Source organism: Cynocephalus volans, chromosome 10 (genome assembly GCF_027409185.1).
Source record: "Cynocephalus volans isolate mCynVol1 chromosome 10, mCynVol1.pri, whole genome shotgun sequence".
NCBI classification, from domain to species: Eukaryota; Metazoa; Chordata; class Mammalia; order Dermoptera; family Cynocephalidae; genus Cynocephalus; species Cynocephalus volans.
In genome coordinates this window covers 44,652,873-44,678,892 of record NC_084469.1, presented here as the reverse complement: position 1 = coordinate 44,678,892, position 26,020 = coordinate 44,652,873, and the positions used below count along the sequence as shown (strand labels likewise).

At 38.8% G+C, this 26,020-nt stretch overlaps 1 protein-coding gene across 4 annotated transcripts in view; it reads right to left on the bottom strand.

Moving 5' to 3' along the window:
• Positions 1–7,389: 7,389 nt before the first annotated feature.
• PRPSAP2 (phosphoribosyl pyrophosphate synthetase associated protein 2) overlaps positions 7,390–26,020 on the bottom strand; it is a 49,888-nt gene continuing 31,257 nt past the window's right edge. For all 4 annotated transcript variants that reach the window (XM_063110303.1, XM_063110304.1, XM_063110306.1 and 1 more), the window contains 4 exons: positions 18,646–18,794; positions 11,863–11,933; positions 9,142–9,288; positions 7,390–8,085 (listed from right to left, as the gene is read on the bottom strand). In XM_063110303.1, coding sequence (XP_062966373.1) covers positions 7,927–8,085; positions 9,142–9,288; positions 11,863–11,933; positions 18,646–18,794 — 526 coding nt within the window. In that variant the 3' untranslated portion in view covers positions 7,390–7,926. The remainder of the gene's footprint in view (positions 8,086–9,141; positions 9,289–11,862; positions 11,934–18,645; positions 18,795–26,020) is intronic.

Sequence of the window (26,020 nt, the reverse complement as noted above, 5' to 3'; positions counted from 1 at the left end):
CTCCAGGCTCAAAAGCTGAGCCAGTGGCCCTCTACAGAGCTACCAGGACCTGCTGCGACAGTATACATCTGCTTACTCACCAACAGTGGATCACTCAGCCCAACAAGGAACCCACCATAAGAAACTACCAAGAGTCCCACCACCTAATCCATGAAGGCACCCAGAGACGACTCTAAGATTGAATACAGTTGAAGAAGTCACACAAAAGCTGCACTACCACACGCATCTAGATCCAAACTTAAAATGCCCAACCTGACTGTCAATATAGAATATACTTCTACAGGAAAGGGTCTCCTCCTTCGAAAGCCACTCCGAGAATTAAAAGAAGTGTCACACCACCCAGATGTCAATGCAGAGATATGAGAAGCATGAAAAAACGGAAACATGACTCCCCCAGAAGACTACAATTCTCCAATACCAGACTCCAAACAACAGGAAACTGATGAGTTGCCTGAGGGGGAATCCCAAAGGGTAACACTCAGGAAATGTAAAATGCATCCATCATAACAAAGTCAGAAAGAAATTTGAGGACATGTATGAGAAATCCAACAAAATGACACAAACAATAAAAAAAACCAAGCAGAAATTGTGGAACTGAAGAATTCATTCAAAGAAATAAAAAAATACAACAAAGAGCATGAGCAGCAGGCTAGAACAAGCAAAACAAAGAATCTCCAAACTAGAAGAGAGGCTTTTTGAATTCACAGTTGAACCAAAAGAGAAAAAAAAAGAAAAAAGAATGTAAGAGAATGAAGAAAGCCTGCAAAATCTTTCTGATAACCTTAAACATATAAACATGGATATTATAGGTGTACAGGAAGGGGAAGAGAAAGGAAAGGGCCTTGAAAGCCTGTTTAATAAAATAACAGCTGAATAAAGCTGTTTAATGAAATAGCTGTTTAATGAATAAAGCTGTTTCATGAAATAGCTCACAGTATTTGGGAAGTCCCAAATATTGCGAGAAACAAGGTCTTACAGATCCAATAAGCTCAAAGAACCCCAAACAGTTTCAATCAAAAAGGACCTCCCCAAGACACATTATAGTCAAATTGTCAAAAGTCAAAGACAAAGAAAGAATTCTAAAAACAGCAAGAGAAAAGTTGTCAAATTACCTCTAAGGGGATCCCATCAGGCTAACAAGCAGACTTCTCAAAAGAAACTGTACAGGCCAGGACAGTGTCAAAGTGCTAAAAGAGGCCCTGTGGCTCACTTGGAGAGTGCGGCGCTGGGAGCGCCAAGGCCACAGGTTCAGATCCTATATAGGGATGGCCGGTGCGCTCACTGGCTGAGCGTGGTGTAGACAACACCGTGCCGACGGTTGCGATCCCCTTACCGTTCCAAAAAAAAAAAAAGTGCTAAAAGAAAAAAACTGCCAACCAAGAACACTATATCCAGCAAAGCTTCCCTTCAGAAATGAAGGAGAAATAGTATCTTCCCCAGACAAACAAAAACTGCAGGAATTCATCACCACAAGACCAGCCCTTCAGCAAATCCTGAAGGCGATCCTACATCTGGAATCAAAAGAGAGCTTATATGTCACCATAAACACAAGAGAAAAAATTGGGCCAGCCCATGGCTCACTTGGGAGAGCGTGGTGCTGACAACACCAAGTCAAGGGTTAAGATCCCCTGACCAGTCATCTCCTTTAAAAAAACAAAAACAAAAAAACAAAAAAAACCCTAGAAAAAATAAAAACTGCTAGTAGATGAGATATGCAAATGAGAAAAAGGAAGAATAATTACAGTCAAGATGAAGGAATAAATGGTCCCCAGCATCACTCTGTCCGACAAAGCATCCAATTTACAACTTTAAAAAAGCAACAACAGCCAAGCTGGGACAACTAGAGAGCTCAGGGGAAGAGGAGGAGAGACCTATGGAGTTCATGAAGGCGGTAGAAGCCACGATGAGAGAAACAAAAAACCGCTTTGACCATTTCGAATCCCAGCCACTTCCAGGCTACAGCTGCTTAACACAGAGCGGGAGCTGGCAAAAGCCACAGCTGTGCCCTTCCTATGAAGTTACTTGGAGGCAGCAGGGGAAAATAGGGCCTTGGTGCCCCCAGGCCAGCAAGACCACTAACAGGGCACCCGTGGACCCACATAGGAGCAAGGAGCTACAACAACTGAAAAAAAGGAGCCACTCAGAGGCCAGTGAGTCATTGCAAGGGACCCACTCATGGCCCGTCCTATGGGAAGTGTTTGGAGTACAGGTGGCAGGGGGAGACAGGCCCACCAGCGGAACACTGGAGCACAGCAAGGACAGCTGATCTGCCCCCCAATCAGTGTAGGACCACTCAGAGGAGACTGGTCAGGAATGCAGAATTGCATGGGGTGCAGTTTGATGAAATGACTCAGGCGCAGATCAGAGTATCTACACAACCCAGTTGTACTGGATCTCATGAGAGCTGGAAGTACCTATAAAGTCAATTATTAAAACCTGAGCTTCACAAAAATCCTTCCCCAGAGAATCAGCAGCAAAGCAGCAATTTGCTCAATCACAGGGCTCAAGTGCTGGTCCCCACAGGAAGTTCCCCCATTTTAGAAGCAAAGGACAAAAAATTAGTTCCAGTGCAGAGTTTAAGTGGTGGGAACAGCAAATAATCCAACACAGATCTGAAAGAATAAAAGTACCCACAATCAGAGACAAAGTTTGATATTAACTAGTAAAGGTCCCACCTTCACCAAAGAACACCTATAACACCTAGAAGGATCAAAAGTCCCCTGGGCTACTAAGCCAGAAAGTGCGGCTCAGCCACCTCTGGAAGCCCCCTGGTCTCCCCTGTGGGAATGAGGGGGGTGCCACAGGCCTCAATCCCACCCCTCCTCCTTCCTCCATCCCATTTCCTTCCCCTTTCTCTTCTCCCCCTCCCTCCCAACTGCTCCACAACATCAGAGAATGTAAAAAAATAATATTAATAAAAAAGAAAAACAAAAAAAAAGAAACAAACAAAAGAAAAAAAGAGAAAGATGTATTTTATCAATACAAAAAAACACCCAACAGCAAAGATAAGGAATAAAAGCAACATAAGAAATATGAAACCACAGAGAAATTAATAAAATGGCAAAAATAAGGCAATAGCTTTCAATAACACAACCCTGAATGTAAATGGACTAAATTCTCCACTTAAAAGATGTAGACTGGCAGAACGGATTAAAAAACTTGACCCAACTATATGCTGCCTGCAAGAAACTCACTTCACCAACAAAGACACAAATACACTAATAGTGAAGGGATGGAAAAAGACATTTCATGCAAATGGAAACCAAAACCAAGCAGGAACTACCATACTTATACCAGATAAAATAGATTTCAAACTAACAACTATAAAAAGAAACAAAGAAGGACTCTATATAATGATAAAAGGATCAATGAAGCAAGAAGATATAACAATCATAAACATATGCATCCAACATCAGAGCACCTAGATATATAAAGAAACTGTTACTGGATCTAAGGGGAGTGATAGACCCCAACACAGTAATAGTTGGAGACTTTCATAAGCTGCTCTCAGAATTGGACAGATCACCTAGACAAAGAATCAGCAGAGAAATATTGGATTTAATCAGCACCTTAGACCAAATGGACTTGACAGACATACATAGAACATTTCATCCAACAATGGCAGAATATACATTCTTCTCATCAACACACAAAACATTCTCCCAGACAGACCACATATTAGGCCACAAATTAAATCTCAACAAATTTTAAAAGATTGAAATCATATCAAGTATGTTTTCAGAGCACAATGGAATAAGATTAGAAATTAATACCAAACAAAACTTTGGAAATGATACAAATTAGTGGAAATTAAACAAAATGCTCCTGAATGACCAATGGGTCAAAGAAGAAATAAAGCTGGAAATAAAAAAATTCCTTGAAACAAATGAAAATACAAGCACAACTTACCAAATACCTATGGAATACTGGAAAAGCAGTACTAAGAGGGAAGTTTACTGAAGTAAGTGCTTCCATAAAAAGAAAAGAAAGACTTCAAATAAATGACCTAATGTTAAATCTCAAAGAATTAAATAAACAAGAACAATCTAAACCCAAAACTAGTAGGTGGAAAGAAATAATTAAGATCAGAACAGAACTAAATGGGGGGTGGGAGGAGAGAACAGAACTAAATGACAGAGACCAAAAGAACAATACAAAAAAATCAATGAAATAAAAAGTTGGTTTTTTGAAAGAATAAACAAAGTAGACAAGCCATTGGCCAGACTAACTAAAAAAAGAAGAAAGAAGACACAAACAACAAAAAAATCAACACTGAAAAAGAAGACATTGCAACCGATACCACAGAAATACAAAGAATCATTAAGACCATTACGAACAACTATATGCCAACAAATTTGAAAATCTGGAGGATATGGGTAAGTTTCTGAACATATACAAACTACCAAAACTAAGAAGAAATACAAAACCTGAATAGACCAATAACAAGCAACAAGACCGAAGCAATTCAGCAGTCTCTCAACAAAGAAAAGCCCAGGACCATTGGCTTCACTGCTGAATTCTACCAAGCCCTTAAAGAAGAATTAACACCAATCTTTTTCAAACTATTCCAAAAAACTGAAACAGAGGCCATTCTCCCAAACTCATTCTATGTGGCCAGCATCACCCTGATACCAAAATCAAAGACACAACAAAAATAGAAAGCTACAGGCCAATATCCTTGATGAACATAAACGCAAAAATCTTCAAGATATTACCAAACAGAATACAACAACACATCAGAAAGATTATACACCATGGTCAAGTGGGATCCATCCTAGGGAAGCAAGGATGGTTCAATATATGCAAATCAATAGGTATAGAAGGAAAGTATCTCAACACAATAAAGCCCACCACCAACAGCATCCTGAATGGGGAAAAACTGAAAGACTCTATTAAGAACAGGAACAAGACAAGGATGCCCACTCTCACCACACCTATCCAACATAGTATTAGAAATACTAGCCAGAGCAATCAGGAAAGAGAAAGAAATAAACAGCATCCAAATTGGAAAAGACAAAGTCAAACTGTCACTGTTTGCAAATGACATGATCCTATATATAGAAAAACTGATAACCTCTACCAAAAACCCCCTAGAGCTCATAAACAAATTCAGTAAAGTTGCAGGATACAAAATCAATACACAATAATCAGTAGCATTCTTATACACCAATAATAAACAAGTAGAAAAAGGAATCAAGAAAGCAAGCCCATTTACAATAGCTACCAAAATAATAAAATATCTAGAAATAAATTTAACCAAAGAAGTGAAAGATCTCTACAATGAGAACTACAAAAAACTTTTCACTGCTGTAAGAAATTAAAGAGGACACAAAAAGATGGAAAGACATTCCAAGCTCTTGGATTTGAAGAATTAACACTGTGAAAATGTTCATACCACCCAAAAGAATCTACATACAGATTCGATGCAATCCCCATTAAAATACCAATGACATTCTGCACAGAAATAGAAAAAAAAAAATTTTTAAATTCATATGTAACAAAAGACCCCAAAAGAGCCAAAGCAATCCTGAGCAAAAACAAAACAAAAGAAAAAAAAAACAAGAGGCATAACACTCCCTGACTTCAAACTATACTACAAAGCTATAGTAGCCAAAACAACATGGTACTAGCATAAAAATAGACATATGGACCAATGGAACAACATAGAGAACCCAAAAATCAATCCAAACACTTAGAGCCAACTGATCTTTGACAAAATGCATCAAGAACATACACTAGGGAAAGGACAGCCTCTTCAGTAAATGGTGCTGGGAAACTAGATATCCATGCACAGAAGAATGGATAAATACATATACCTCTTGCCATATAACAAAATATACCAAAACCAACTCAAAATGGATTAAAGACTTAAATATTTAAGACCTGAAACTAGAAAACACAGGGGAAACACTTCAGGATGTAGGACTGGGCAAAGACTTTATGAATAAGACTCCAAAAGCATAGCCAACAAAAGAAAAAATAAGTGGCATTATCTCAAACTAAAAAGCTTCTGCACAGCAAAGAAAACAATCAACAGAGTAAAAAGACAACCTACAGAATGGGAGAAAATATTTGCAAACTATGCATCCAACAAGGGATTAATATCCAGAATATACAAGGAACTCAAAATGACTTCACAGTAAAAAACAAATGGCAATTAAAAAATGGGCAAAGGAGCTGAATAGACATTTTTCAAAGGTCAACAGGTACATGAAAAAATGCTCAACATCATGAAGCATCAGAAAACTGCAAATCAAAACCACACTGAGATATCATCTCACCCCAGCTAGACTGGCTATTATAAAAAAGATAGAATAACAAATGCTGGTGAGGATGTGGAGAAAGTGGACCCTCCTACACTGTTGTTGGGACTGTAAATTAGTGCGGCTACTATGGAAAACAGTATGGAGTTTCTTCAAACAACTACAGATAGAACTGCCACACAATCCAGCAATTCCACTGGAATGGAAATCCTCATCTCAAAGGGATATCTACACTCGCATGTTTATTACAGCTCTATTTAAATAGCCAAGATATGGAACTAATCTAAATGTTCATCAAAAGACAACCAGATAAGGAAAATGTGGTATATATACACAATGGAATACTCCTCAGCCATTAAAAAGAATGAAATTCTGCCATTCACAGCAACATGATGAGCTTGGAGAAAATTATGTTAAGTGAAATAAGCCAGGCAGAGAAAGGGAAAATACCACATGTCCTCACTCAAAAATGGGAACAAAGAAAGAGAAACAGCGAGAAAGACAGAGAGAGAGAGAGAGAGAGAGAGAGAGAGAGAGAGAGAGGGAGGGAGAGAGAGAGAGAGAGAGGGAGGAAGAGAAAGAAAGACCACAATAGTACAGTGAACTTTCAGAAGGAGAGAATGGACCTATGGTTCCTAGATTTGGGAAAGGGGTGGCGGTAGTTAGGGAGAAACTGGGTAAGGGACACAAAGAATAATTACGATTTGTAACAATGAACATGCTAATAATATTGATTTGATCATCACATATTGTACATAAATACTGACAGTCAACTCTGTATCCAATATGTATAATCAATTACATTTCAATTAAAAAATAAATTTAAAAAGAAGTGAGAGCAAGTCCACACCAGAGGTGGATGGCCCATTGCACCTGCTCACTGACCTGCTCACCCTCACACCGAGACTCAAACCCCACTGCTGCCCCAGTCAAATGACTAAGCCTCATGCACTTTCAGGGTCTTTGACAAATTGTCAGAACAGGGAACATTACATCCCTAAGAGGCTACTACTGTGTCCCCACTAAAAGCTGCAGAAGAGAAAACTTAACAAGCTGATGACACTTCAACATCCACACCATGTATATTCACCTTTCATTTTATTTTAGTTATAAAACAATTGCCCAAACACGAAGTTTTAAAAAACACACACAAACAAAAGTTTTCATTCCTTCTTTTGCTGCAGAAAATAAATAGGACCACATATTCCATATGCTTGTCTAGAAAAGCATTTCTAAAAACATTATTTAATGGATTTGACAGTACAATCTTTCTGGCTTTTCAATTGCAGGTATCATACAGTAGATCATTTTATTTTATTAAATTTTTAAGCACTTGGCTCAAGCAACTTTGGAAAAAGGCTATTTGTGAGCTTAAAAATCTTATTCCAAGAGTTTTTTTAAATATCTAAACTAAGAACAACCAGATTTTATTTGAGAACCAAGTTTTTCTTTTATAAAAATTGTCCCCAAAACTCACAAACACCCAAACCGACATAAAAAGTTGGTCTATCTTCATAGGAATCATCAAGAAGGGAGGGCGTGGGGAAGGAGGAGCAGAACACACAGCTCCTGTGCAGCACATCTGATCGCACAGGACCCCTCACAGCACTTGCTCCCACATTTCCAGTTTGGCCCTTGGGAGTTTAAAAAACAGGAAAGCTGTTCAGTCGTCTAAACCTATGTTTCTGAAAAGGTAGGACATGGACTCCCCATTGTGAATCCGGCGGATGGCTTCGGAAAGGATCATGCTGATGTCCACGGTTTTAATCTTGGGGCACTGGAGCTTCTGGATTTCATGTGGAATTGTATTGGTGACCACCACCTGTGAATCAACAGAAAAAACCCTAAGAGCATCAGAAAGCCAAGCAACTTCACAGCTTGATCTGAACGTGATACATTCCCAAACCTCCAAGGTTCTAACTGACAGGACAGCAGGTCTACCCTACCTTCAACATTTCCAGACAACATTAGCTACCTGTGTTTCTTAAGTTAAGATTTGATAAGCTCACACCCACTAGGACAACTATAGCCAAAAAGACAGATAATAACAAGTGCTGGTGAGAATGTGTAGAAACTGTAACCCCCAATCACTGCTGGTAAGAATGTAAAACGGTTCAGCTGCGTTGTAAAAGAGTCTGGCATTTTCTCAAAAGCTTAAACATAGAGTTACTACATAACCCAACAACTCTATTCCTAGGTATATAACCAAGATAATTGAAAACACATGTTCACACAAAAACTAATACATGAAATGTTCACAGCAGCATTATTCATAATAGGGTGGAAACAACCTGAATTTCCATCAATTTTATGAAGAGAGAGACAAAATGTGGTGTATCCATACAGCAGAATTTTATTTGGTCACAAAAAGGAACAAAGTATTGATCCATGCTGCAACATGAATGAACCTTGAAAATACTATGGTTAAGTGAAAGAAGTCAGTCACGAAAGATCACATATTGTATGATCTCATTTATATGAAATGTCCAGAATAGGTAAATCCATACAGATAGAAAAGAGATCAGTGATTGCCAGGGGCTGCAGGGACTGAGAGAAAATGCAGTGACTGCTAATACATATGGGATTTCTTTTGGGGGAGAGAAAGATGTTTTAAAATCAACTGTGGTAATGACTGCACAACTCTGGACATTCTAAAAACCACTGAATTGCATACTTTCAGTGGGTGAACTGTACAGCATGTGAATTACATCTCAATACAGCTTTTAATTTTTGAAAAAGTGGTAGAGATAGAGGCTTATATTCAACGAAATGCAAATATAACCCATTCTTAATCCACTCTTAACTACGAAAGAGCTCACTTTTGCACCTACTCTGTTATTGAGGACTAGGACGTGCCCACACATGGCAAGCCTGTTACCTCGTCAATGGCAGACTCTTCAATCAGCCGGGGGGCGTCGGAAGATAACAAGCCATGAGTTGCCATCACGAAGATCTTGTATGCACCTCTCTCCTTCAGTGTCTCTGCTGCAGCAAGAAAGCTGTCAACGTCATCAATGATGTCATCCTGCCAAATCATAGGTGGAGCAAAAGGCTCATGAACACTTTTGCAAAGATGGGTTAGACAACTGCGAAAAAGAAAAGGTCTGTCTAAATTTACTGTAACCAATTTGCTGTTCAGTTTTAATGTGCAGATGGCATGGTCCCCTGTCCCCATCACCATGCCCCCACACGTCCCTCCTGCACAGCACTTGCGCCTTACAGGGCTGTCTCCCACCATACTCCAGGCTCCCTGGGGGAGACACTCTTTCCATCTCTGTACCCCAACTGGTCAGAATTGTGCCCGCACAGTTCAGGTGGATCCAGAAATGTTTGAGGAATAATTGTTTTTTAAATGCATAGAAAAATTGTTAAGAAGATGCTTTTGACTCTGTGTAATGGAACTATGGGTGGCTCTTTCCCCTTTTCTTACTACTTTTCCTTATTTTCCAAAATTTCTTCACTGAGCATACAGGAAATATGCTTTTTACGCATGTTCTTACTTTGGGAAAAACAATGATGATTAATAATAATGATTAATTAATAATGATTTTTAATTAAAAACAATCCAGTCCAGTGGTTTGTACCTAAAGACCAGATTCCCAGGCTCCCAGAATTATTTTAAACCCATAATGGTATCAAACACTGTCTAGAGTTAAATAAATATTCACATATTTACGTTACATACATATATTACTCTTCAAATATACACTGATATTATTATAATAAAAAGATACATACATTACCTTAAAAGTGCTACTGGTAAAATGGTACAGCCACTTTGGAAAACAGTTTAACAGTTTCTTATAAGATTGAACTTGCAATTACCATGCAAACCAACAACTGCACTTTGGGCATTTATCCCAGAGAAATTAAAACTTTGTTCACACAAAAATCCAGACATGAATGTGCATAGCAGTTTTACGTGTAATAGCTGAAAACTGAAAACAATCCAAATGTCCTTCAACAGTTAAATGGTATCTACATACCATGGAATACCGCTCAGCAATAAAAAGGAATAAAATATTAATATACAAAACAAATTGGATGGATCAAGAGAATCATGTTAAGCAAAATAAAAATCAATCTCAAAAGGTTACATACTGTCTATTACATTTATACGACATTCTTTTTTTTTTTTTTTTGTCTTTTTCGTGACCGGCACTCAGCCAGTGAGTGCACCGGCCATTCCTATATAGGACCCGAACCCGCGGCCGCTGGGAGCGTCGCCGCGCTCCCAGCGCAGCACCCTCCCGAGTGCGCCACAGTCTCGGCCCTATACGACATTCTTGAAATAACAGTTATAGAGACAGAGGGCAGATCAGTGGCTGCCAGGTGCTATGGTCTGAATGCCTTTCTGTCTCCAAAATTCATGTGTTAGAAACTTACTCCCCAGAGGGACAGTGTCAGGAGGTGGGGCCTGATGGGAAGAGTTTGGGTCAGGAGGGCACCGCCTTCATGAGTGGATTGATGTCACTATAAAAAGGCCTGTGGAAGTGGGTTCTCTCTCTTCTGCTCTCCTGCCGTGTGAGGACGCAGTTTGTCTCCTTTTGCCCTTCTGCCTCTGCCACGTGAGGACTCAGCAAGAAGACTCTCACCACACCGAATGCTGGCACCTTTATCTTAGAGTGCCAGCCTCTAGAACTGTGAGAGAATAATTTTCTGTTCTTTATAAATTACCTGGTCTCAGATATTCTGTTATAGCAGCACAAATGGATGAAGACACCAGGAGCTGGGGATTGGGTGGGGACACAACAACTCCACTCCCAGGCTCTTAGAAACTCTTGCATGGATGCAGCAGAAGATAAATGTGTATTCAAAGCAGACTTAGAAACAGAAAAAAACTGGATGTTCAGTGCTTGGAGAACAGATAATCAGTTGTGTGATGGTTACATTGGAGAATGCCACACAGCAGTGAGAAAGAGTGACGTTCAACTACAAGTCACCATACGGGTGGACCTCAACAACAGTACTGAACAAAAAGTCAGGAAGTTCACGAAGATGCCTTTATACAAATGCCAAAAACAATGAAAACAAAACAAAACATCAATTAAGGGAACATATACTCATGGTAGAGTGTAAAGATAAGGGTATGAATAGACAACTCTCAGGTTAGTGACCACCTCTGGGGCAAGAGAGAAGGAGACCAGGGCAAGCTTCAAGGGTACCAGAGGAGGCTTCAAGTGTACCTGGCAACGTTCTCTCTCTCAAGTGCAGCAGTGGGTTCCCAGGTGTTCTTTCTATTCTTTAAACTATACAGGCATTAAATTTATTCTTCTTGTGCACTGGTTTTATGACGTGTGAAAGGATGTGTGTTTTGAACAGTAAAATCAACTTCATACCCGACTTTTAACAAAACAACTTCCCATGTTATGATAAACAGCTACACAATATTTAGTGAACTAAGAAGTTAGCAATTTTTTACTAATAAGAGCATTCTTTAATTTGTGGGCCAAAGTAAACATTTAGCAAGTCACCAACTTAAATAAGACTTACCTAGCCATATCCCTATCCCTCGGCCTTTTATATCCATATAACAAATAAGCCAACAGAATAACAATGGTAAATACTAAAATTAATAATAATAAAGAACTCTACATACCACAATGATGGCGATTCTTCCTCCAACATCGCCAACAACTGTGATTGGGGGCTTTTCTTTAGGAATCAGCACTGGTTAGAATAAAAAACACACACCAAAATTTCTGTATTAAAAAGTAAAACAAAGCCTTTAGGAAGTTAATGTCTAACGATAAAAACACCCAACGAACTAGGAATAGAAGGGAACTTCCTCAATCTGATAGAGGGCAACTATGATACTTAACGGTGACAGTCTGAGAGCTTTCCCCTAACTTCAGGAACAAGACAAAGGTGCCCACTTGTACCACTGCTATTCACTGATGTGCTAGCATGGGGAGTCAGGAAAGAAAAATAAAGAAAAGGCATCCAGATCAGAAAGAAAGACGTAAAACTATCTCTATCAGGAGATGACACGATCCCACATATAGAAAATCCCAAAGAATCCACCAAAAAACTACCAAAGCTAATATATGAATTCAGCAAAGTTGCAGAGTACAAGGTCAACACACAAAAATTGGTTTTTCTACACACTAGCAATAAATAATCCAAAGAGGAAGTTAAGAAAGCAACTACATTTACAAAAGCATCCAAAAAATAAAACACCTAGAAATAAATTTAACCAAGAAGGTGAAAGACTTGTGAAAACTCTACAATGTTGTTAAAAGAAATTAAAGAAAACAGTATTCTTAGATATTACTCCAAAAGACAAGCAACAAATTAAAAACTGTACTGAATCAAAAGTAAAACCTTTTGTGCCAAAAGACACTATGAAGAAAGTGAGGCTGGATGGTTAGCTTCTGGTTAGAACATAATGCTGATATCACCAGGGTTCAAGGTTCAATCCCTGTACTGGCCAGCCACCAAAAAATAAAAAAAGAAAGTGAAAAGACAACCTACAGAATGGGAGGATATATTTGCTTATTATGAATTTGATAAGATACCCAAAATATATGAAGAACTCTTACAACACAATAATAAAAAGACAAATAACCAGTTTGAAATGGACATTTCTCTAAAGAAGACATACAAATGGCCCACAAGCCCATGAAAAAATGCTCAGCATCCTTAGTCATCGGGGAAACGCAAATCAAAACCACAATGAGATGCTATTTCATACCCACTAAGAGGGCTACAATTTAAAAAATTCAGAAAATAAGTATAGATGAGGATGTGTAGTAACTGGAACCTTTGTACACTGATAGGAATGTAAAATGGTACAACTACTATAGAATACAGCAGGTCCTCAAAAAGGTAACACAGAATTACCACAGGACCAAGCAATTCCAATCCTAGGTTTATACCAAGAGAAATGAAATCATGTGTCCACAGAGAAACTTGTACATGAATACATAAAGCAGCATTACAGCCAAAAGGTGGAAACAATCCAAATTTCTATCAACTGATGAATGGATAAACAAAGTGTGATATAGCCACACAATGCAATATTATTCAGCCATCTAAAGGAATGAAGTACTGCCACATGCTAACATGGATGAACCTCGAAAACACTATACTGAGTGAGAGAAGCCAGACACAAAAGCTCACGTAGTGTATTATTTCATTTCTAAGAAATGTCCAGAATAGGCAAATTCATAGAGACAGAAAGTAGATTAGTGGTTGGCAGGGATTGGGGGAAGCGGGTGTGGGGAGGGATTTCTTAATGGGTACAGGATGTTCTAGGGTGATGAAAACTTTTGAAACTAAAAAGAATTGAACAATGTTATGGAAATATAAAATGTCACTGAATTTTTCACATTTTAAAATATTTAATTCTTCGGATCCCTACTCGGGCCAGCCACACACACACACACACACACACAAAATAAAGAATTAAAATGGTTAATTCTATGTTAGGTGACTTTGACTTCAATTTTTTAAAAAAAGTCAATGTCAATAAACAGAACTAGTGGAAGGACTGTTCTAGACCTTGCATCGCTGACACTGGGCAGACAGGTTTTGCTGCGGGGCTGTCCTGTGTAATTTAAGATGTTCAGCCGCACCCTTGGCCTCTGTTCACTAGATGCCAGCAGAAACCCCTCAATTGTGACAATGAAAAATGTCTCCAGACATTTCCAAATGCCCTCCAGGAGACAAAATCTACCCCACCCTCCAAATTGCTCTAGATTAAGAGAGACTGAAGGAGACATAAGACAATGAAAGGAAATGTGTGAGCCCAGGTTGGTGTCAGGAAGAGGGACAAAAAGAAAAACAGAACAAAGCAAGATAAATGCCAGAACTAAAGTGATTTTTTACATTTTTAACACTTGTTCGCAGGACATTCGGCCTCAGTGCCAGTGAAAGAATATAATGGATAGCCCTTTAGGAAATTAATTTGACGAAAAGCCTTATAAATATTCATACCTTTAACTCACTGATCTCAGTTTTAGAAACCTAAAATAGGCCAAAGTACAGAAAAAGGTTTTTTCACCCAGTATGTTCACTGCCATATTATATGGGCAAAGAACAGAAGAAACCATAAAAACCCAAATTTAGGCTGTGGTTGGACAAGCTAAGTCACATTCATAAAATGGGATGTTAGACAACCAATAAAAATGCTGTTTACAAAAGTTCTTAATGACTTGGGAAAAGACATGTAGTGCTGGGAGACGGCAGCAGTATGCACAGTTACGTACTCAGCGTGGATCACTACGAGAAAATGGAAAAAACGAATGGAAGGAGGCTCACCAAACTATACAAGTGGTTTGTCTTTCAACAGTGGGATTAAGCATTAATTGTTATTTTCTTCTAACTTTTATGCATTATAATGTTTTGAATGATTATATAATGTGCTTATATTCTGAAAAAGCATTTTTCATTGTTTTCTTTTCTAGTTGGCATTTTTTTCACCTATAAAGAATCAGAAGATACGCAGGCTGGCTGGTTAGCTCACTTTGTTGGAGTGTGGTGTTATAACACCACCAAGGTCAAGGGTTCGGATCGCCATACTGTCCAGCCACCAAAAAATTTTTTAAAGAAAGAAAAAAATCAGAGGATACAAAATTATTTTTAAAATCTAATTCTAAATATCAAAATCTTTACATTTGAGATGCTATAGGAATAATGCCTTCTTTTCCCTTCATACATCATTTGCTACTAACTTAAAACAAGCATTATATCTAAGGTGTCAAATCACCAAATATGCAAAAAAATATATAATATTTAGAATCTGTGAAACCAAGGCCAGAAAACAACCCCATAACCAAAAAATTATTTTGAGCTGAAAGCATTAGAGTTCCTAAAATCTCTTATATGTCCAAATTCAGAGCCTCTGAAAAGAAATCAAAAGAATTCAATTGTCATAAAATCCCCTCACCAAGAATAACCAGAAGTCGGCAGCACACCTAAACAGACACTGTCACAGAACAATCAAGTCTCCCATCTATGCTCCTCAGGGCCCACTTCCATAAACGTCCTTTCCCTCCTCCCCACTTCCCCTATTATGAAGCCATCTGTGTTCCCCTAAGTGCCTTTCTGCCCATCCCTTCCCATACTGAGATGGTACATAAGCCCCAAATTCCAGCCACTTTTTTTTTGGTAGCTGGCCAGTGGGGAGATCTGAATGCTTTGACACTGGTGTTGTAACACCATGCTCTAACCAACTGAGCCAACTGGCCAGCCCCAAGCCACCTTTTTGAGTCACATTTTTGTGAACTCATATGGCTGTGATTAAAATCTGTCTTTCCTCTTGCTAATATGTCTTTTGTCAGTTTAATGTGTCGGCCACCGAACACTGAACTTAAGAACGTAGAGGGAAAGTTTTCCCTCCCCAACAAATTCAAACAAAGACAGTATATTTTTTAATTGAAAGGATGTTATTAAAGCAAGAGAGAAGTTTCTTGAAAGTAAAAACAAATTAATGGTAACTCTATCACAACTTCTTTCATTACTCATATTTTCTCCTGGTCCTTGCACAAAGATAGTGCTATTGTCTGAAAGTTGGTGTCCCCCCCAAATTGGAACCTAATACCCAATGTGATAGTACTGAGGCAAAGCCTTTTGGGAGGTGACTAAGTCACAAGGACTCTGCTCTCCTGAATGAGATTAGTGCTCTTATAAAGAGGTTGGAGGGAGCTGCCTCGACTCTTCTGCCATGTGAGGACACAGCAACAAGGCACAATTAAGAAGCTGGGGGTGAGCCCTCACCAGACACCAAATCTCGTGGAGCCTTGATCTTGGGACTTCCCAGGCTCCAGAACTGTAAGCAATAAATTTCTGTTGTTTATAAATTACCCAGTCTAGGGTATTTCGCTAGAGCAGCCTGAATGGACTAAGACAGAAAGTGGTAGTAAGAAGTGGAGTATTGCTGTAACAAGTATCTCAAAATGTGGAAGTGGCTTTGGAACTAGGTAAAAGGCAGAGGCTGGAAGAGGAGAAAGCTAGAAAAAGCCTACACTACCATGAACAGACCGTAAAAGGTGATTCTAGTGAGGATTCAGAAGAAGAGAAGAGCTGTAGAGAAAGCATCAATCTTCTCAGAGATTACTCAAGTGGTTATGATGAGAACATTGGTAAAAATATGAGCTATTCTGATGAGAACAGGGAACACGTTATTGGAAACTGGAGGAAAGGTGATCCTTGTTATAAAGTGGCAAAGAGTTTGGCTGAATTGTGTTTGTGTCCTAGTGTTTTGTGAAAGGCAGAACTTAAGAGCAATGAAACAGGACACTTAGTGGAAGAAATCTATAAGCAAAGCATTGAGGATGCAGTGTGGCTTCTCTTGACTGCTTATAGTAAAATGTGAGGAGATGAATGAATTAAAGATGGAATTTATAAGCAAAAGGGAAGCAGAACTTAAAGATTTTGAAAATTATCAACCTGCATGTTGTAAAGAACGCAAAAGCCTATTCACACCATGAGTGTGGACAAGCAAATGTTTGATAAGGAGATTAATATGGATATAAGGAAGCCAGATGCTATTCACCAAGACAATGGAGGAATGACCCTGAAGGCATTTCTGAGACCTCAGCTACTGCCCCACCCATCACAGGCCCAGAATGCCAGGGCCTTGGGGACAGAATAATTTCAAGGCTGTGCTTCCCACACTCCAGTGCAGCATTCCTTGGCTGCCCCAGCTGTGGCTCAAGCAGGCCCAGGTGTGGCTTGGGTCACATCTCTAGAAAGCACAGGCAGTAAACCATGGTGGTATCTGCACAGTGCCATCTTCACAAGTGCAGAGTGATCAAGCTGTGAGGGCATGGCTATCTCCACCTAAATTTCAAAGGATGCCCCAAGAGCCTCAGGTCCCAAGAAGAGAACTGCTACAGAGGCAGGGCCACCAAAGAAAGCCCCCACTAGGGCAATGCCCAGTACAGCCATGTGGGCTGGGTTGACCCTGAGACTACAGACCAGTAGAGCCACCAGCATACAACTCTAGCCAGTGACACAGACATGCAACTCCAACACATGAGAGCTGGTGCATGAACTACACCCAGCAAAGCCATAGGAGTGGGGCTTCCCACAGCCTTGTGGACCCAACCCCTGCCCTAAGTGTATCTGGAAGGTGGGACTTCAAGTCAAAGAAGATTACTCTGGAGCCTTTAGATGTAATGTTGTTTGACCTGTTGGGTTTTGAACTTGGTCAGGACCTGTCCTTTCTTCCTTCCTATTTCCCCCTTTTGGAATGAGAATGTGTATCCTATACCTGTTCCACCATTGTATTTTGAAAGCACATAACTAGTTTGATTTTACAGGCTTACAGCTGGAGAGAAATTTGCCTCAAAAAGAATCCTACCTTGAGTCTCACCCATATCTGATTCAGAAGATATTCAGATGAGACTCTCGACTTTAGACTCCTGAGTTAATGCTGGAATTAAGACTTCACTGGAGTTAAGACTTTTGGGGCTACTGGGATGAAATGAACACATTTTGTCTATGAGATGGACATGAATTTTGGGGGGCCAGAGTGGGATGCTATGTTCCGAATATTTACATTCCTCCAAATTCATGTTGAAACCATTGTGGTGGTATTAAGAGGTGAGGCCTTCAGAAAGTGATTAAGTGATGAGGGCTCTGCCCTCATTTATAGGATTAATGCCCTTATAAAAGAAGCTTGAGGGAGCCTTCCACCCTCTTCTACCATGTGAGGACACATCAAAAAGGTACCATCTGTGAGTAAGAGGCCCTCACCAGACAATGAATCTGCTGGCGCCTCAACTTTGCAATTCTCTGCTTCCAGAACTATGAGCAATAAATTTCTCATAATTTATTGTTGTTTATAAATTATCCAGTTTAAGGTATTTTGTAATAGTAGCCAAAACTGATAAGGTAGGTAGGTATATAATCTTATATTCTGCCTTATTCACATATATTTCATAGATTTTTCTCATTTCCAGATAGTCTTTATTATTTCAAAAGGCTGCATTATTAGCTGTATTGATACAACATAATTTACGTAAGCCCTACCCTCTGGTAAACCATTTAAACCTTCCCAACATTTTGCATTAAAAATAACCCTGTAGTGAATAACTTTGTGCATAAAAAAGATTTTTGCTAATGTTAAACTACACTCTAGGATATACTTCTGAAAGAATGAATGAATCAAGTTCCCTGAAATGACATAACTGAGTCTAGTTTGAACATTTTTGCAAGTCTTACAGTGACAGGACTGACTGCTTCTAAATGGCTCTACAATTCAAAGTCATCAGAAGTGCATACATTACAATCTGGCCAGGAAAAGCAGGAAAAGCAGTTAATCAGCTTTTGCCAACTTAAAAAAAGAAGAGGGAGTTCACATTTTAAAATAACACAATGATTTAGTCAGGCTTAAAATCAGAGAAAAGCAGCAAAGAGGCACCAGCACACTTACTGGGGATCTCCAGGCTGGGGTGGATGGCAGCTACACTCCTGACCATGGGCGGGGAATGCCGTCCATCCACCAAGTCCGACTCAGCATCCTGCGCTTCTCCATGAATAACCGCGATTCCCAGGCGCAGGCGCTCAGCAAAAGACTGTGCCCTGAGGGAATACATTAGACGTGAATTCAAAAATCATACAGCCCCTATTTTCTGCTAACGTCTAGTGGAGAAAACATGAACAGAACATAAGTAAAATTTTTCATAGCTTTTTGGAGGTATAACTGAGATACAAGAAACTGTACGTATTTAGAGTGGGCAATTTCATAAGTTCTGATGTACATATAACCCATATAAGCATTAGCACAACCAAGACAAGGAACATATTTACCACTGCCAAATGTTTCCTTGTGCCCCTGTGTAATTTCTCTTTCCAGCTCCATGCAACCACTGTCTGCTTTCTGTCACCATAGTTTCTTCTTTTCTATGTATTTCATGTAAGTGGAATCAAAGAGTGTGTATTCTTTTCTTATCTGACTTCTTTTGCTCAGCACAAGGTTTTGGAGATTCATCCATGTTATATACTGTATATCAATAGTCCATTCTCCTTCATTGCAGAGTAATACTCCATTGTATGAATAAATTACACTTTATCTTTCTACTAGCTAATGGACTTCCGGTCGTTTGCAGTTTTTAGCTGTCAGAGATAAAGCTGCTATGAATATTCATGTACAGACCTCTGTATAGGCATATGCCTTCTCTTGGTAAATACACAAGAGTGGAATGGCTGGATCATACAGTAGGCATACGTTTAACCCTTTAAAAAGTGGCCAAACTTTTCCAGAGTGATTACACCATATGACATTCCCACGAGCAGTGCATGAGAGTTCCAGCTCACCCACATTTTCACCAACACTTGGTACTGTCAGTCAGTTTGAGATAATCCATTATAAAAGGTGTGCAGGTGTATTTCATGGTGGTTTTAACTTGTATTTCCCTAATAACAAATGGTGTTGAGCATCTTGTCATGTGCTTATTTGCTATCCATACATATTCTGTGGTAAAGGGTCTGTAATCTTTTGCCAATTTTTTAACTGGGTTGTTTGTTAAATTTTGATAATTCTTTCTGTATTGAGTACAAGACCTTTATCAGACATATGGTTTACAAATACTTTCTTCTAATTTGTGCCTCTTCCTTTCATTCTCTTAATAATGTCTTCTGAAGAGCAGTTTTTAATTTTGATTAAGTCCAACTCACCAATTTTTTCTCTTAAGAATTGTGCTTTTGATGTCATATGAACATCCTATTATTCCAGCACCATTTGTTGAAAGACTATTCTATCCTTTCTCCGTTTTACTGCCTTTACAGTTTTGTTGTAAATCAGTTCTCCAGATTTATGTGGATCTATTTTTGGACTCTCTATTCCATTCCACTGATCTACTTTTGTATCTTTATCCCAATACCACATTATCATGATCACTGCAGCTTTATAATAAGCTTTGAATTCAGGTAGTGTTAGATCAACAATTTTGCTCTTTTTCAAAGTTGTTTTAGCTGTTCTAAGGGTCTTTTCATTTCCATATGATTTTAGAATCAGCTTATCCACTTCTAAAGAAGTCAGCTGAGATTCTGACTGGCATGGTGTCAATTCTATAAACCAATTTGTGGACAAATAATGTCATCAATATGAGTCTTTCACACCATGAATATACTATCTTTGTCCATTAATTCAGGTCTTAATTTCTCTCAGCCATATTTTGTAGTTTTCAGTGTACAGGTCTCACAAATCTTTTCTTAGATATATTCCTAAATTGTCACTTAATCTGATGCTATTTGAATGGTTTTGTTTTCAATTTCTAATTGTTTGTTTATAGAATAAAGAAATACAATTAATTTTTGTATATTAACTTTGTATCCTGCAACTTTGCTAAACTGATTAGTCCTAACAGCATTTTTGTAGATTTCACCAGATTTCATCTGCAAACGAGGTCTGCTGTCTTTTCCTTTTTTTTTTTTTTTAAACTGCATTGTCTAGAACCTCCAGTACAATGCTGAATAGAAGTAGGAAGAAGAGACATAGTCATCTTGTTCCTGATTTTAGGGGGAAAGCAATTAGACTTTCACCATTATGTGTGATGTTAGCTGCAGGTTTTTCATAGATCCCCTTTAGCAGATGAGGAATTTCCTTTCTATTCCTAGTTTCCTTAAAGTTTTCATCAGGAATAGAAGTTGGATTTTGTCACATGCTGTCTGAGTCTACTGAGATAATGATATGGTTTTTCTTTTCTAGTTTGGTGATTTTTTTTTTTTTTTTTTTAATTTAAAAAAAAATGTTAAACCAACCTTGCACTCCTGGGATAAACCCCAAATGGTCATGACGTATTATCCTTTTATATGTAGTTGGATTCAGTTTGCTAAAAGATTACTTAGAATTTTTACATTTATGTTCATGAAGAATAGTGGTCTATAGTTTTCTTGTACATCTGTATCTGGTTTTGCTATCAAGGTACTGCCTCACAGAATGAGTTGGAAAGTAGGAGGGATCCTCAAAAAGTTCTTGGAAAGATTTGTATATCTTTTAATTTTATTTTTCCATGAACTTTTTGACGTACCCTTGTTCTTTAATTTTCTAGAAGAGTTTATATAGAATTAGGATTACTCTTTCTTAAATGTTTGGTAGAATTCACCAACCAGAGAATTTACTTTGTGGAAAAATTTTCAATTTTAAATTTAATTTCATCAATAGATAAAAGGCTATTCAGGTTATATCTAGTTCTTGAGTAGGCTTTGTTAGTTTGTGTCTTTCAAAGCAGTTATCCATTTCATCTAAGTTGTGGAATTTATTGGCATAAGTTGTTATAATATTCCCTCGTTATCCTTTTAACAGCCGTAGAATTTGTGGTGAGGTCACTCTCTCATTCTGATACCGGTAATTTGTGTCTTCTTTTTTTCCTGACCAGTCCGTCTAGATAAAGGTTTATCAACTTTATTGATTTTCTCACAGAACCAGCTTTTGGCTTTCATTGCTTTTCTCTATGGTTTTTTGTTTGTTTTCTATCTCACTGATTTATGCTTTCACCTTTATTATTTCCTTTCTTATGTTTACTTTGGTTTTAATTTACTTTTCTTTTTCTAGTGTCTTGAGGTGGAAGCTGAGGTTACTGATTTACAATATTCTTTTCTAATAAAAGTGTTTAGTTCTATAAATTTCTCCCTAGGTAATTATTTTTAGCAACATACCACAAATTTTGATTGTTGTGTTTTTCATCTTCTCTCAGTTCTATTCTTTTTTTTTTTTTTTTTTTTTTTTTTTGTCTTTTTCGTGACGGGCACTCAGCCAGTGAGTGCACCGGCCATTCCTATATAGGATCCGAACCCGCGGCGGGAGCGTCGCCGCGCTGCTAGCGCAGCACGCTACCGAGTGCGCCACGGCTCGGCCCTCTCAGTTCTAAACACTTTCCAATTTCCCTTTTGATTTCTTCTTTGATCCATGGAGTCTAGAAGCATGTTACTTAGTCACTAAATATTCAGAACTTTTCCAAAGATACTTCTGTTATTGGAATTATTCTTAATTCCAGTGTAGTCAGAGAACATATTTTGTATGAATTAAATAAATTTTAAATTGAAGGCTGGTTTTACGGCCCAGAATATGCTCTATCTTAGTAAATGTGTTTGTACTCAAAAAGATGCTCTGCTGTCCTTGGATGGAGTGTCCTGCAACTGTTGAGTAGCTCCGCTGGCTGAAATGCTGTTCAAGTCTTCTGTATCCTTATTTTCAGTCTACTTGTTCTATCAATTACGAAGAGTGGAACAATGAAATCACTGACTATCCTTACAGATACATCCATTTTTCCTTGCAGTTATCAGTGTTTGTTTCATATATTTCAAAACTCTGTTATTCTCTTCATAACGTTAAGGATTATTATGGCCTCTTGAAGAACTGACCCCTTTATTGTTATGAAAAAACTTTCTTTATCCATAGCACTATTCTGTGCTCTGATCTGTCTGCTATTAATATAACCACTCCAGCTTTCTTTTAAAAAATTAGCTGTATCACAGTGTATTATTTTTCCACTTTTTCACGTTTAACATGTTCCCCTCCTCACTGTCTGGTACCTGCCTCTTTAAGTCCCTGGCCACACAGCATGTCCATCTCCCCAATGGAACAGGTTCTCGAGGGCTGACACTGAGTCTCACTTGCACCTCCATGCTCAGCAGCTAATGCACAGTAAACGTGTAAGTGCCTAAGGATCCAACAAGCTCTCCCAGTCTTGGTTTTCCAACACCAAAAACTCACAACAAGTTCTTAGTTAACAGCTCACAAGAATCACTATAAACAAACAAAAAAATTAGGGATTATACTGAGTCTCATCAGCACTGTCTGTAATAGACATAGCACTTAAATGACATACGAAGAGCAGAAACTCGAAAGCACTAAACAGTATTCAGCATATAGACTCTTATGAGCTGTCAGAGATTTTACATCCACCAGGATTCCTATGTGCACTATACAGCTAAGGAAGGCTTTGCTATAGTGTTCTGAATTACTTCAAGAAATTTAAATTCATCCTTAAATCATTCTATGAGTATTTCAAGATACATTTGGTTTCTGTCAGTAGAAAGCATTGTATCATTACTCATCTGTGGTACTAAAAAACAATCTCAAACCCATGTAAATAAACATTTATTGGTCTGGTCCTATCTAATGAGGAATCTAATTTTTATTTCCAAGGGAAAGATGAGGAGCCTTCACAGGAGCAGGACTGGACAACACAAACACAGAAAAGTATGTGTGTGTATGAGAGAGAATATGTGTACTTAGGGAAAAGAGGGAGAGTGATAAACAGGGAGAATATTTTAATCAAAATTGCCAAAGATCCCAAGATTTAAGATTTAGCATTCACATAACTTGAACTTTAAATCCATACTTATAAAAAATGCAAAATAGTTTTTAAAGAAATTCTGAGGAAAACATTCAGATAAACACAATGGCAGTGTCTTCACTAGAGTTTGGTACAACATAGATTAATTCCTCCTTCAAATTCAAGATTGGCTTCGCAAACAAAATTATTGTCAAAGAAATTAAATGACCTCTCAGTTATCCTCAAAGGACATCTTTTCCACCTGAAATGCATGGAATTCTACCATTTCCTAGAATAACGCTGTTTTAATACTGCTAACCTCTACAAAGCACAATACTTTCAAGATAAAATAAAATCATCACCTGCACAGTGATGTTAGTTTCTGGACACCGTATAATTTAGTCATGTACCTTGTATTCCCACCTGATTCCAAAAAGAATCAAGATGGTTTCCGTATGTCATTTGGTGTTATACAAATGTACAACAGTCACAGAGGAATTCCAAAGCAAATCAGTCTTGCTCCTGACTGTACTGTGAGGATGGTCAATTTACATCGTGGGTCAGAAAGAACAAGATACAGGGTCTTAGCTACCTTTTTTCCCCCTATTCACTGAAGTTATTCTGAGAAAACAATCCCAAACAACTCATTAAAGCAAGCTCTGTTCCTTATTAAGGCAGCATTATATTCTCAGATGATCCCTTACCCCACAACATTAGTAACTTCAGGATTCGAAGGGCCCGAACCACCACCATTCTGCATAGTGGTATTTAATTTGGAAGGTCCTTCCATATGTTCTTTGTCACTTATTACCACTCTGTTTGATAACCAGAGCAGGTGTACCCCCATGTCACTGATGAGGAAACCAAGGCTTAGAGAGACTGCCTTGGCCACGGTGCTCAAGACTGGCTAAGCCACACCTGGAAGCCCACGTCTTTTGACTCCTAGCTTAACTATCTTCCTGCTGCCTCAGGCTCTTCTAAATCAACTACAACAGTTTTCTAAAGTTAGGTGACAATGAAAAACTTGGAGAAAGAAGCTAGAAACAACCAGATCAAAAACGGCATGTTGCTGAGCCAGAAAGTGCCGTCTCCTGCTCTAACTCTGGGTGAATGTGTAAATTAGGATATTAGAACACAAGAAAATCACCAACACATAGCTATGGGAGATGGAGACAGCCACAGTCAACTTTACTATGTTAGATGTTATATCTATAGGCTCTTGCTCACAATACCTAAAAAGAAGATACTAAACCCCCAGGCCATAACTGTATTATTTTATTACCTCAACCCTACAAAACTCAGCCTTCTGTAGTACCCATATACATCCTAAAACATTTATTTAATGCGGTGTAACCTAGGTGGACTCCAATACAGAAGCTGGGGGAAAAAAGAGGTTGGATCCTTTCTCCCAATCTACCCAACTGATCTACTAGTCAAACACCACATGAGAGCAGTCTGCAAACTTCACAGGAGCAGAAGCCGCATCTGCACTGGTCACCAGCACATCTGCAATGCTGGCACCACAGTACTAAAATGTGTACTGAGTGAAGACTGAGTGAGGGGGCAAGTCAATTTCCATCATATTTGGCCAACACCCAAATCCTACAATCACCAGTGAGGAAAGTACTCTAAGAAGTAATCAGTTGTGCCACTACCTTTGAGTAAATATTTGGCTGAATCACCTTGGAAAAGTTCCTTCATTTCCTAGGGCCTGCTTACTCAGGAGACAAATAAGACCAAGCAAGATCGTGTAGACACTGCACATAAACTCCCAGAAGCCATCTTCCCAGGCTTCAACAGTCCTAACACAACAGGTCTGAATGGATGAATGACAAAAATCATGGACAAATGCCAAAGAAACAGCAAAAAGCTCCCACACCCATCCATCTGTAAACACAGGGGTGTCAGATGTAAACTGAGGATTCTAGCAGTTACCAGAAGCCTACCCAGATGGGAAGGGCAAAAAAAAATTTATCATGCTCTTCCGGTATTTAGTAGGAGGAAAATATATCAAAATGCATTGTTGCACTTTTGCTTCCAGTAAGATGGAACATTCCTCCTATTAAGCACAAGGAAAAACCCAGGATATTACATACAAAACAAACATGAAAAGGCCCTAAAGTGGGGAAAAGAAGGCAGACTGGTGAGGGACTTCAGCACTCATGGAATGACACAGTAGTGCCTTCCGTGGGCTTTCTTTTTGCCTCATTATCCCAGATTTGCAGCTGGAGAAGTCTGCAACCCATAAATGGCAATGGGCACAGACCAAAAAAACCCCAACAAAAGCCTACTCCCTCTAACCAAAGGACAAAGAAAAGGGCAGCCTAGCAAGTCAGAAAACTTTTAAACAATAGCCACCCTACTCTAGCCAGACACTGCAGAAAACACTGCAGCCCCAGGTCTCTCCCCATGAGCAACGGCTGGGTGGGAGGTCTGCACCTCCTCGTTTGCCAGGCTGTAGTGAGGTACCCTCCCCCCATCAATGCGGTGATTTCAGAGAAGGCCAAGTAGGGACCTGGGACTTTC